Source organism: Canis lupus, chromosome 7, assembly GCF_048164855.1.
Source record: "Canis lupus baileyi chromosome 7, mCanLup2.hap1, whole genome shotgun sequence".
NCBI classification, from domain to species: domain Eukaryota; kingdom Metazoa; phylum Chordata; class Mammalia; order Carnivora; family Canidae; genus Canis; species Canis lupus.
This window is the reverse complement of record NC_132844.1, coordinates 35815222-35828625: the sequence shown is the minus strand read 5'-3', so window position 1 is coordinate 35828625 and position 13404 is coordinate 35815222. Positions and strand designations below refer to the sequence as shown.

At 35.5% G+C, this 13404-nt stretch overlaps 1 protein-coding gene across 3 annotated transcripts in view; it reads right to left on the bottom strand.

Moving 5' to 3' along the window:
* COL12A1 (collagen type XII alpha 1 chain) overlaps window positions 1–13404 on the bottom strand; it is a 116261-nt gene that overhangs the window by 14501 nt on the left and 88356 nt on the right. For all 3 annotated transcript variants that reach the window (XM_072832326.1, XM_072832325.1, XM_072832327.1), the window contains 7 exons: window positions 9620–9769; window positions 7888–7965; window positions 6546–6632; window positions 5048–5101; window positions 3874–3969; window positions 2622–2675; window positions 2004–2057 (listed from right to left, as the gene is read on the bottom strand). In XM_072832326.1, coding sequence (XP_072688427.1) covers window positions 2004–2057; window positions 2622–2675; window positions 3874–3969; window positions 5048–5101; window positions 6546–6632; window positions 7888–7965; window positions 9620–9769 — 573 coding nt within the window. The remainder of the gene's footprint in view (window positions 1–2003; window positions 2058–2621; window positions 2676–3873; window positions 3970–5047; window positions 5102–6545; window positions 6633–7887; window positions 7966–9619; window positions 9770–13404) is intronic.

The following is a 13404-nucleotide window of genomic DNA, read 5'->3' as shown; positions in this document are numbered from 1 at the left end:
TTTTGTTTTTTTCTAAAGGTCACCAAAGCCGTGCCTCATTTTGAAAATCATCTATGCTAAAGACAACCCATGCATCCAATTCCTACCAACTCCATCTTGGTAACAAGTCTTCTTCCTTCCTCACTGTGGTCCTTAGGCTTGGTCTCCTAAGCTTTCTTCTCTTCTCTTCCACCACAGAGTTCAAGTTTCTTTCTTTCCTTTATTTTTATTCTAGCCAAGATGCCTATACCAAAGTCTATCTAACTTGACAAAGTTGTTTATGTTCTATCAGCTGTGCACCCTATTTCAGCATTAATGGTAGGAAACAAAGTGGTAGGTAGGTGAATAAGGCTGGGTGGGCTGGGCAGCCTGGGTGGCTCAGCGGTTTGGAGCCTGCCTTAGGCCCAGGATGTGATCCTAGAGACCCAGGATCAAGTCCCACATCGGGCTCCCTGCATGGAGCCTGCTTCTCCCTTTGCCTCTCTCTCTCTCTCTCTCTCTCTCTCTCATGAATAAATAAACAAAATTTAAAAAAAAAAAAAGGCTAGGTGGGAAACAGCGGAATGATTTCCTGAGAAGTTATCTCACTCTCAGTCAGGGAGATCTGGGCGGCCTCACCACAAAGTTGGATTCACGGATTAGAGTTTGAGAGCAAAAAAGCAAAAAAGCATAGAACCTTCCCATTCTGTCATTTTTCAGAGAAGCAGTGATGATGCCAATGGTTGCCTGACCACTTCAGGGAGTGCCTGTTGATGGGACATCACTAGTGACCTACTGTATCTGCAGAAAGCCCACACTGGCTGGACATGATGAGTCCAACAAGACTTCCATAACAAGAACACCAAGTGCATCAGCCCATCATCACTTCTTGATTGCAGTGCCTTTGGTTTTGTTTGCTCACTGAAGAGACTGACTTGTTACCTCTGCAATCTTACTATTGTCTTTTATTGTAAAATAAGAATTCAAAAAAACTGAAGTGCCAGTCTCAAAAGAGTCAGAAGAATGTATTATATAAGTACCCCCTCCAAGTCATAGATTTCTAAAGATCACAGTTTTCTCTCTGACTTCTCTCTCCCCCAAACTCAGAAGTAGGCAAACAAAGTTCACTGGCATATCATCCACCATTTGGTATTATCTGGGCAGATATTTGCTCCAACTGAATTACCTTCCTCTTCTGCCCAATGTCTCAGAGGTATTTAAGTAAGCAAATGAGTGTCTTAGTGACAGCTATTCCAGTGCTAGCTCTCTCAGATCCTGCTGCTAATCACAAGGTTTAACTTGATTAGTCAGAATATAGACTACTCTTGGGCTGTTGTCTGAACCCTAAGATACTGAAAAGTCAATGACACTAACATCTCTTATTAAAGTATTCGTCATTTCCTATGAAACCAAATGTTTCTGTAAGGTAGAATAGAACACAGAAATTATGTTCACTGTGCTTCTCATTACTTATCCTAGAAAAGATAAGGTTTCCTGCACTGATCCCATCATAAATCAAGAGGGACCTGAAAGCTGCCACAAATGAGCAAAATTCCTATTAACCGCCAGTTGTCTAGCCCATCCTCAAGGTGTAAAAGTGGAATTTGAACTCTACATGTGTTAGGAAAGATGTTCTGACCTCATAGAAAATGCCATGGAAATTTTGACTACTCTCAGAGTTACAGAAAAGCTGCCTTATAAAAAAATTTATCTTAGAATTTAAAAGAATTTGTTCGGATTCTTGAATCTCTTTCCAATCAGCTAAAACTCCTCTTAAGAACTTTTTTCTAATAGGATATATTTTTTTTAATTCCCAAAATGAAAATTTCAAGGACCTGCCGAAAGTCCCACCATTTTGTTTCATAGACCTTGAGATTGATCTTGTGTTAGGGGGTCCACTGATACTAGTTTTTCAGCAAACTCCCACAAGATCTGTGAATCCTAAATTTCCAGCCATGCAAACTGAATTGTGGAGGGTTCTTAATTAATAGGCAATAATGTGGTATCATATCCAACATCAATAGAGTCTGCCCCAGAAAACTTACTCTATCTCCTGGAGGTCCCATTGGTCCTGGTGGGCCAGGTAATCCTGGGGTTCCCTACACAAAAGGAAGCAAACAAATGAAAAGCTGTAATATAGTTCCTATATGAGAAAAGATACGTCTTATTCTCCCAAATGTTTGAAAAAGTTTTCAAGGGTGGGGGCACCTGGGTGCCTCAGTCAGTTATGATCCCAGAGTCCCCAAATAGAGCCCCACATGGGGCTCCCTGCTCAGCAGGGAGCCTGCGCCTCTCCCTTCACTCCTCCTCCTGCTTGTGCATTCATGCATGCTCTGGCTCTCTCTCTCTCTCTCTCTCTCTCAAATAAATTAATAAAGTGTTTTAAAAAATATATCAGGGAGCTCTGAAAAGAAACAGAAACTAGAACAAAGTACAGTGCCAGCCATATAGTACAATCATGATTGTCAATAAGCTGACACCTGAATTGAACAGCACAAACGTGACAACTATAACCACAGAATGAAGTGGTCATTCATGGGAAGCACATAGGCTGGCTTCTGCTTTGCTGCTTCGCCTGGGTTCACCTTTTGGGGCACTTGGGGGACAACTTTTCAAATAGTCCTTGACAAGTGAAAGAAAAGACAACTTCAAGAACAACTCACTGTTCGGCCGGGAAGCCCTGGCTCTCCAGCATCACCTTTCATCCCCTGGCGACCCTAGGGCAGCAATGGGAAAACAGTCCTCAGGCATTTTACAGAGATTAAGTGAAAAGGGAAGACATGAGTCACTTCTGAAATCTCCATCACTTCATAAATCCAATGTAAACACGTTTTGGAAGGTAGATGAATAAATCATTTTTTGGATTGATGCTCACTTTTTAAACTATAAGTGCTGTGTTCTTATAATATTATAGGATAATTTTACATAATTATGGAATGGTATACCTACTTTAAAAGAACATAGTTTAACATAAGGGATTTTCATGGAAATAAAATTTGAAGGGAAAAAACTATTCTTTTTATTTAATATATTTAATTAGGTGCTAATTTTAATAGAAAGATTGTCAATGCACATTATGTTGTAACATAATTTTGGTTTTTATAACTACATGCTAGAAGACATTTGTTACAAAGGCAAAGTTGAATTAATTAAAACTGATAAATTTAATTTAATAATAGTAATAAGATAGGTAAAAGCTCCCAAACTCCTTTTGGACATAAGCAGCTAAAAGTAGATTCAGTCAAGCCTTTTGAGCGAGAAAGCCCTATCCCTCCACATGTCTCATTTCTAGCTATATCTGATATCTATTGTTTTCCTCTAAGCGTCAAAAAAATTTTATCTGTCCTCTATTAAGGTATCTTAGACGGGAGTTTAGACTTGATTTTAAGACTATGCAGGTATCAAATTCTTATTTATATACTATATTTTTTTGTTTATTTTAAGGTATAGAAAAAATGGTAGTAGTTAAATAAAATATCAGTCTTAAAGGGTAAAACACCTTTTATAACTTCAGATTCGCATTTGGAACAAAAGGTCAACATTTTATTTAAAAGGTTTTTTTAAGGACGTAATGACCTAGATAAACAATGCAAGCTTGCCTCAAGATTATCAATATTAGCCAAGGCCTACCAAGTCTGAAAGTAATTTCAAAGTTTACAGGATGCTGGAGGATATATGCATTACCTATGACTTTTTAAAGGTCAAGTTAGTGACAATAATTTTATCTACACATTTATAAGTTATTATATACACTATTTACATATCTGAAATTATAGCCATGGGAAGTTATCTCAACAAAAACCTTATTGAATTCTCAGAAAACATTTGAGTTTGGCAAAATACAGTAAAATATTCCAGTTTAACTTAATATTAATTCACCATCCTCACTGAAATACAGAAAGCCTTTGAGCTTACTTGTTCTCCGGGAATAGAGAGTCCGTTGGGTCCCTGGGGGCCTGGGGGTCCCTGAGGGCCTGGAGGACCTGTATCTCCACGAGGGCCAGGAGGCCCCTAAAACACATAAGAGAGAAACAACCACAAAGTCATGTAATGACCATCCAGTGCTAATAATACCCAATTAGAAGCCTATCATCATAACTTTAAGACATCAATCACTTCTGTATGCATTTTAGAAATCTACATACCTATAAAAGCACTTATTAATGCCATTCCTTTCCTCCTTCTATTACTCACTAAAGAACATTTGAAAAGGGCAATAAATTCTCAAAAGCACTTAAATTTCCAAAAGTCCCATTAGAAGTAGATTCTTAAGAGAAGTAAAACCACTGAATATGATATATTCATGTATTTATATTCATGAATTCATATGAGATCAAAGCTTGAATTTCAGTGGATTTGACTTAGTGTAAGCTAGTCTTGATTTCTCTTTGACTTGGGCTTATTTCTGGGACTAATGCATTTATAAATGAAGCAAGAAAACAGATATTCACTAAGAAGATGCTCTGTGCTGGAACTAGAGCTTCTTTGCAACATATCCAGGTGGAAAAGGTGCATACTTGAGAGTCAGGGACCTGAGATAGCATCCCAGCCTCACCCTTTCCTAAGTGGGTTAGCTTATCATTAGTAATATTATGACCAAAAGTACACATTATCTTCATAATAGACCTCCCTAATTAAACTTGAGTTGTTTTATGGAAGACCAGTATGGACCTGGTAGAAAGGTGGCATACGTGGCCACTCAGCTCTTTCTCTGAGACAGGTGAAAAAAAAGCAGCACAACTGCTCCTGAAGCTCTCCAGCTTTCCAGCAAGACTCAGCTCCCTGTGGGTCTTCCAACTGATGTCTGAGTTATGCTCTGTGGCTCCATGTTGCAGCAGAACCCTTAGGTTCTTGGGCAGATTTCCTACATTGTAATTCCTACAGGAGTGAGCTGCCTTGGACAATTCTTTCTCTGGCTGGTCTAATCCATCATTTTGACAACCAGAGACAAGACGTAAGTATTTATATTCCTAAAGCACACTACACTTGCACTAATTTGCTCAAGCTCACATATCCCATTAGTGGAAATTTTAACAATCAGACTTCAACATATACATGGAATTTTAAATGCACTCTAAAATATACTTACAACTGCCCCGCTGATTCCTCTTTCACCTCTGGGACCTTTAGCACCAGGTCCTCCCTAAAATACATAGTAACAACACATTTCAGGGTAAAAATAAGGAAAGTAGGGAGACATTGATATATAGAAATTACTTCAAGAAGCAGTGTATTCTCCAGGCAATCAATACTTCTTTAGTTACTTACAAAATATTCAAGTGAATATTACATGTCATACAAATATGGGGAAAGAGAATTTTGAACCCTAGTACATTTTAAGTATCTCACTTTTACATTCTGAACTTTTCTTAATCATTAGCAAGTTTTGAAGTCTATTTGAAATTGAGCTTTAACGGAAAAAACAAGCATTACTTAAATACAGTAAGGAGAAAATTCTGTTTTGGAATTATACGAACGCATTCTTCAGAGAAAATAACATGCAAAAAGTAGAGTATCTTGATTCTCTCAGAATTTCAGAATGTATACTTTAATAACAGGAATTCAGAGTTCACTGAACAAAAAGGAAATAAATATGACAGTGACATCCAATAATATTACCTTATAATTAGAAGGGGGAAAAATCCTTACTTCTCAAAAACATCTAAGTCATACCCAGGATATAATTTTATGATTACAAATATAAATAAGGTAAGTCACTGTTAATAAAAAATAAATAAATAAATGAAGGTAATTCCAGTGACATTTGATTCTGTACATGAGGAGCTAATTTGTAATTAACCTAAAATCAATTTACATTATTTGCTATGATACAAGTATGATAAAATTTGGTGTTCTGAGAATCTCTGAGCGTTTCCTACATTAATTAGCCATTTTCTTGAAGGAGGCTAGTAGACCTTAGAGGTACCCTTCCACTCCACAAAACCACCAGGTTAGATGCTAGATTGACACAATCAAGGGGTTCCACGCTGATAAATGAAGTCTATCACTGCAATCTACAATGGTGTGCCTTGCGCTTTCTTGGTCTCCCCTCCCCCATGAATAGACCTGGTCATAGACTTCTTCCTCAAATTATTCCAAACCCCTATATTTTCACCCAGAGTTTATAATATCATCACATATATAAATTTCCCTCCTTGCATGTTATTCTTATGATATGTCTACTATATAAGGTCTATATATCCTAGATTCTAAATAAGTTGTTCTGTATCAGCCTCTCAACCATGGCTCCATTACATACATACAAGAAGCTTTTAGGAGGTGTAAGAAATTTTCAAAATCATATGATTATAGATGGAAACCCAGATTCACATCTGTAAGAGCAAAGCTCTTGAATACTAGCCAGTATCATTCATTCCTACATGAAATGTGTTCAAATGTGTTTAAATTTTATTCTTGGTTTATTCCATTTTTTTGATCTTGAAACATACCATAAAAAAATGGTCTGCAATTTAGCTTGTTCTGTCCTAGAAAATACTGATGGCTGGAAACATTTTATCCACTATATATTGGCAAAACGATCCCTCCAGAGACCTATGGAAAAACTAGGACTATTGCAGTTCCCTTACCGCAGGGCCCGGTGGACCTGGAGGTCCAACGCTGTCCTGTGTACATGTGCAAGCATTTGGAAGAGCAGGGCATTTTGCTTCATCTCTCTGAAATTTTGAAAAAGAATATTTACCTATGAGTTGAGAGCAAAATGACTTCCAATCCTTCACCCCCCACTTACCTTACATACACAAGGAAATCTATTTCTCAACCTGAAGAAATAATTTGTATTTATTATTACAAATAGTCTTATGTTGAATCCTGTTAGAGAAACACTGAGTATTTCAGGTATCAATACCATTTCATTCGGAGTAAAATCTAAAATCCTTTCCATGGGCTACAAGGCCGTACATGTTCTGCAAATTAGCACCACCTTGTCCATCTCACTGCCTACCACTGCCACTCCCATTCATGTTGCTCCAGTCCCACTGACCTACCGAATATTTCTCAGATACTTAGGGCACTTTGTGACCTTAGGGCCTTTGCATGTACAGTCAGTCCCCTCTGACTGGAATGCTGTTTCTCTCTTATCCACATTGTCTGCACCTTCACTTCATCAGGCCTCGCTTACCCCACCTTATCCCTGAGGGCTGATGGGATTTACCTGGTTCTCTATCTCTTCACCCGGATTAGTTCTGCATCATAGAGCTTTCTACTTTGTATTGTAGTATGTATCTACTTGTTAATTCTTTTCTCCGCCACAACACACACACATACACACACACACACAACTTCCACTAAAATATTCACTTTTCACTTCTATAACCCAAACACATAAAATTCTATCTGGCTTATAATAAAGGTGCTCAATAAGGTGCTCATTTATTTGTTGAATAAATAACATACATTCATCATGGATGCATGCAGCTCATTGCTTGCCCAAAGCATCCAATCCATCATCACATTCAACTTTGTAACTATTACCACTTAAATAGATACAATGAGGGAAAACTATCATCTCACAAAGTAATATAGTTATGTCTACCATAAGCCCTAGGTATCCAGGAAAGTAATGGTTTTTATTCTGTACAATCCCGATATTTTACAAGCAGTAGGAGGGCTCTGTAATAAGTAGATCTATCAAACATGCTGACTCAGCAGGACTTTTCTAACTACACACAACCACTCTGGCCGTTAGGGAGAATTTCCAGATGTGGTTTTGTGTATTCCTGGCTTTCGAAGGTAGGGTCACTGGCCTGAGCTGTGGTAGCAGATGAGCATGTGCATAATGTGTGTCCCTTAGCTCCATCCTGGAGACTCAGTTGTTGAGTGATACTTCCTCTCCTTGACCATCTGCAACCACATCCCTTATTCTGGGAGGACTATTATGGCCACGACACAATTCCATTCCCTTTTACTTACCCTAGAGGGAATATCACAGCATCTGTCTCTACTGGTCCACACCGGACTGCAAACAATATCGAAACTCTGGATTTGGAACTGCAAACAACCAACAGCAAAATCAGCTAAAGACGCACGAAAAACATTTTATATTAACCTTTCCACATTTTAACCTTTGTCAATTTCTCACAAAGACTCTCTCAAGGGTTCAGACCCTTGAGAACAACGTGATCCTTACTTCATAAGGAAAGAATATAAAAACCTATGCCTAAGGGAAAGAGAAGTTAAAGCAAAATGCATATGTGAAATTCCCACATCTGATTCACTTCCGTAGCTAAAATAAAATGCTTGATTAGAGCTGTGGTTTTTTTAAAGAGAATATTAATTTCTTTAATTTAGGATTAAGACTTAATTTAATTAAGAATTTGAGGACTATACACATTTAAATCAACTTTTTAGAGTCCATCCTTGCAGAAAAATGCTTTAGAAATTCCTTATTTATTCTAAAGCTGATGCTTTTCTTTTCATAAATTCTTACCCGAGGGCTGGTTAGTAATTTTTATGATTACTCTCAGTTTAACTATTTCAATATAGTATATACTATCTTTCTACATTTTAAAAACAAAGCTCCTTTGATGAAAAGGAAAAGATTGCTTGAATATACCCATCATTTTATAAACCTATTATAATTATTCTTTAAAGAGCAAATGCAATCTTCAATAAAAAGTCTATGCATAAGCTTATTGAATCACTGTTGTACACCTAAAAGTAACATAACATTATGTGTTACCTATACTTCAATAAACAAAAAGGAACATGCAAAGTGCTGATAAATCTTAGTAATCATTATCATCACTATTAATTTATAGGATTAAACATACTAACTATTCTATTAATCTCTAAAAAAATTTTAAAAATTAATTAAATTAAAATTCCAGGTGTTAATCACAATTTTAAAGTTTGCAGTAATTATTTCTACATTGTGGAATAAAAATTTCACTTGTGAATCTAAGAGAAGAAAATCCTGTCCAGGGAAGAAAGGAAAATTAAGTAAATGCAATTAAAAAATAATAATAATAGAAGCCAAAGATGTTAATCTTGCTTTTAGAACAATATTATGATTGATTGATATTTAATAAGAACTTAATTAGCTTGATAAAGTGAAAATTCTACATTAAAATTTTTCTTACTACATAGCATTGTAAATATGGTTGGCATGCTCCTGCCTCAAGCTTGAGCTACTGCAAATTATGAGTAATATGGTCAGTCAGCTGGCTATCCCACTACACTGATCTTCCTTCTGAGGCAGACTCTTCTGTGAGAGAGCATAGGCTCTAGGACAACAGCCCGTGTCTGTGTCATTAGGTAATAAATGCTTAATGTCTTGATCGCAAAAATTTGTATTAACAATTGCTATCTTTGAAGAACAGAAAATGAGCAATTTTAGATTTCACTGATTATCCTGGCAATTATTTGTGTTGTACTCTCCAACTTGATCCTGTTTCAAGATGACTAAATGATGTTCTCTGGTGCTTTGACATCTTATTTTGTTTCTAGCAGTCAAGCACATTATTATGTTCTGTCAGTAGCATATTTCCTCAATGTAACTTTTTCAATGTTTCAGTCTAAGAAATTTGACAATTTAAAACTCACTGAGAATAACAAAAAAAAAAAAACAACAACTCATTGGTTATTTTTGAAATGCTATTTCAATCTTAACCCCAAGTATCAAGGAAAAAAATATGTTACTTACTGTGGCTGATTTTCTTTCCCCTTTAAGAAGTTTTCCAAGAATTTCATAACCATCAGTTGTAATATTTCCAGCTTCCTTGATATCTTTTTCTATAATTTCATAGCAGTCGATGTAAATCTTAACACTTTTTGAGGTCACTACGATATGAACCTAAAAAGATCATTTGTTCCCATTACAAAATTTCTACCCAGAAAAAATTTGGCTACCTTCTGCATATGTCAAATCACAGGTTAAAAAATATGTTCTTTATGTTATTCTTAACCCAAATCAAGTCCTAGACTAAAAATCCAAGCATTAGGCTGCAACATCAATGTCATTTATTAACAGCATCAAATTAAATGAGTCTTCATCCACATATACATGCATAATTTCCTATTTTCCCATGGGTACTCTTCCTGAGATGACTAAAGATGAGTAGTAGATGTGATGACTCCATTAACTATAAAGAACTATTCATATACAAGTTAAGAAATTATCAATATATTATACTCAGTAGAAAGAAGCCTCAAATGTTTTCCACTGATTTTGCTAAATTCCATTTTTAATTTGCTATTCCCTAATCTCAGTCAAAAAGAACTTGCACAGGGATGCCTGAGTGGCTCAGCAGTTGAGCATCTGCCTTTGGCTCAGGGCATGATCCCTGATTCCCGGCGTCGAGTCCCACATTGTGCTCCTTGCATGGAGCCTGCTTCTCCTACCACTGCCTGTGTCTCGGCCTCTCTTTCTGTGTCGCTCATGAATAAATTAATAAAATCTTAAAAAAAAAAAAAAGAACTTGCACATCATACAGATTCTTAACATAGTAAAGAATTAGCACACATCTTCTACAGAGATTCAGTTCTCGTAATCAATAGATACAAGATTCTATTTCCTTATAAGGAAAGAATCTTATGTTGATTTATTTCTTATCTGATATTGAGGACACTCAGCAATTTAAATCTATTAGATAGATGGTTAACAAAACATTTGTATTTCAACAATGTAAGGAATGGCTGCAGGTAATCTTTGAGTTATAGTCATGACATCGTTTCCACTTATCACAGCACAAATACTCAAGTAAGTACTTGATGATTACTATGAAAAGTTTGGCTCTAAGTTAAAAGGAACAGAAATTCTCTTAAACGTTTTGAGTCAATAAGGATAAAGATAATCTCTGGAAATGTCTTTAAACAGTAAATATTTTTCCCATATACAATCACCAGCAAAATGCTAATTTGGTACATCTCTAAGTTGTAAGTCTGAATTACATATGGATTGCTTTTATATAAAAATGATCATAGTTTACTAAAAATAAATTTTAAATTTTTCCAGAACAATCTTCTAATACTGAGTTCAAGAACATTACATATGCATTCCCAAGATATTTATTATCTAATAAGAACTAAAACTTGGGGGGCTTGGGTCACTCAATTGGTTAAGCATCCACTCTCTATCTCAGCTCAGGTCTTAATCTCAGGGTCTTGAGTTCAAGTCCTACATTGGGCTCCACATCCAGCTAAAAATAAAATAACTATTTGTTGGCTCCTGTATGAACAATCTCAGGGCCAAAAATTCACAAAGTATTTGAAAAATCATAGTACCTCCCAAAATTATTTCAAAATCAAAAAGTTTAATTTGTAACAAAACTATTGCAAATGTCAGTCAATAGTACCCATAAAGAAACTCATGCTAAAAACATAGTTTGCTACAATCTCTTCAATACGTTTCATCAATTTCAAAATCATGTATAAAACATTCAGAGTGGACTGTTCCAAGTACTTAGGGCCTATTTTCCAGCTGTGAAACATTTTTGGTCACAGAAAAGTACTAAACAATAGGAACACTCTTATCAACTCATCTCCCTTCCCAAGCTCTGCCATTCCCTAAATCTTTATTTTTCATCTAATCCATTTTTGCTTCTTCTTATAAACTTCTCACTTGGAACAGAAATGGAACAGAGACACAAAAGTTTGTCCTTAAGAGAATCTTTAAGGAGCAACAGCTGTCTTCTATTCCCTATTTAAGTTCTTTTAACCTATCCACCCTCTCTCCCAAGAGCCCCCTGCATGTCATTTTCATTAATTTCCTGCTATCAGGGTACCACTCCATCTTATCCAAAAGACTAAAGAAGTTTAGTTCCCAAATTAGATGGAAAATGAAAGAAAAGTGTTTGAATCTTTGGATCAGTAAAGAATGTAAAAAGACAATAGTGCCTGAACTTGGTTCTTGAACTGATGAGATCAATGAGAATAGGTTAAAAGAATGGGGTAGAGAAATGGAAGACGAAAAAGAGCATAGTGAAAAAGTAGAGGAGAAACTAAAAAAAGAAAGGTCTGATGAAAAAAGAAGGTAGAACTTTGAGGAAACAGAGCTTATCTGAAGGAAAAAGAAGAGGCATTACATAAAACCTAAAAACTTGTGTTCTATTTCTGGTGAGAAGTCCTTATTAATTGATTAATCAATTATGTTTTATCCAACAGAGATCTACATCCAAAGGGACTCCCTTCTTCAAGGCAAGCAAAGAAGGAAATGTCAAACAAATTGTCATGATTTGTAATTAATGACTGTCACTATAGACCTCTGCAAAATACTGCCTTTTTTCCCTTAAGTAAAATGAAGTATTTGATGAAAGTTGAAAATTTAAAAATAATAGTTTTTAAGTGGTTATCAGTTGGTTCACAGAAGACTTAGTCTCTAATATATTCAATGGTATAGAAGGAAAAATAAAATAGTTCTTTTTAGCAAGTACTCAAATATAAGTTTAATGGGTATATCAATGAGCCAAAAAAGTTCATGAGAATTTAGCCAAATTCAACATCTATTATCAGATAAGAAGCAGTTGAGGCTAATATTTGTCAAACTAGAATTTGCTTTCCCAGTGAGGCATTTATTTTACTGTACTTCATCATGGAAATCTGTAAACTGTTAAGTAGATATGCCATTATACTCAGAGACATTTGTTTTTCCTTCATTGTTTTTTTTTTTTTTTCTTCTCATTAATGTTCACATTGAAGCCGCTTTGAGCTCCATGAGGAGAGAGTCCCTTGCGATCCTTAGGAAGAATGATTGATCAATAAGAAAAACATTCTGGAAAGAAACCAAGATTCTCAGGAATAGAATCTACAAGAAATCTAGCTAAACTACTCAAGCACAGGAAAGTCTGATTTTCACTTGAGAATCAGACTGAACTGGAAATATTTGTCTTCTGTGCGCAGGGACTAATTTTCTGAGTGCCATACTGTTACCCAAATGGTATTCCTCCTGTTAATTCAATCCAATGGATGAAGGAATACCATTAGAAAGTCCATTCCTGAACTAGACAGTTCTTTTCATTTCTAAGCTCTCAACTTTAGTGCTTGTCAGTTAATCATTCTTTAGAAATGTGATATAAAGTTTGTGTTATCCTCCGATGTTGATTATACAAAAAATTAATGAAGATCAACAAGAATAAACAATCCCCTAAGAATGCATCTTAGAACTCCTAATAATTTTAGAGAATTTATGTGTGTTCATTGAAAAGTTAATCTTATAAATATTTATACTAATTATTAATAATCATAACTTTTGGACTAGCATGTTTGTAACTTGTCAACGAATAAGCAAGCAGAAGCAGCTTACTGTGCTCTGTAAAAGAATAATTTTATCAAATAAAATACAATCCACAAAAATTAAGCTTTTGAAATGAAAGGACATAAAGAAAATAAAATGGTAGGTAGAAAAAATAAGCATACAATACTATATATACTACATGACTCACATTTTGAAAAAATATAAGCATTGAAAATGTTGGTACCATTTATCTCTTT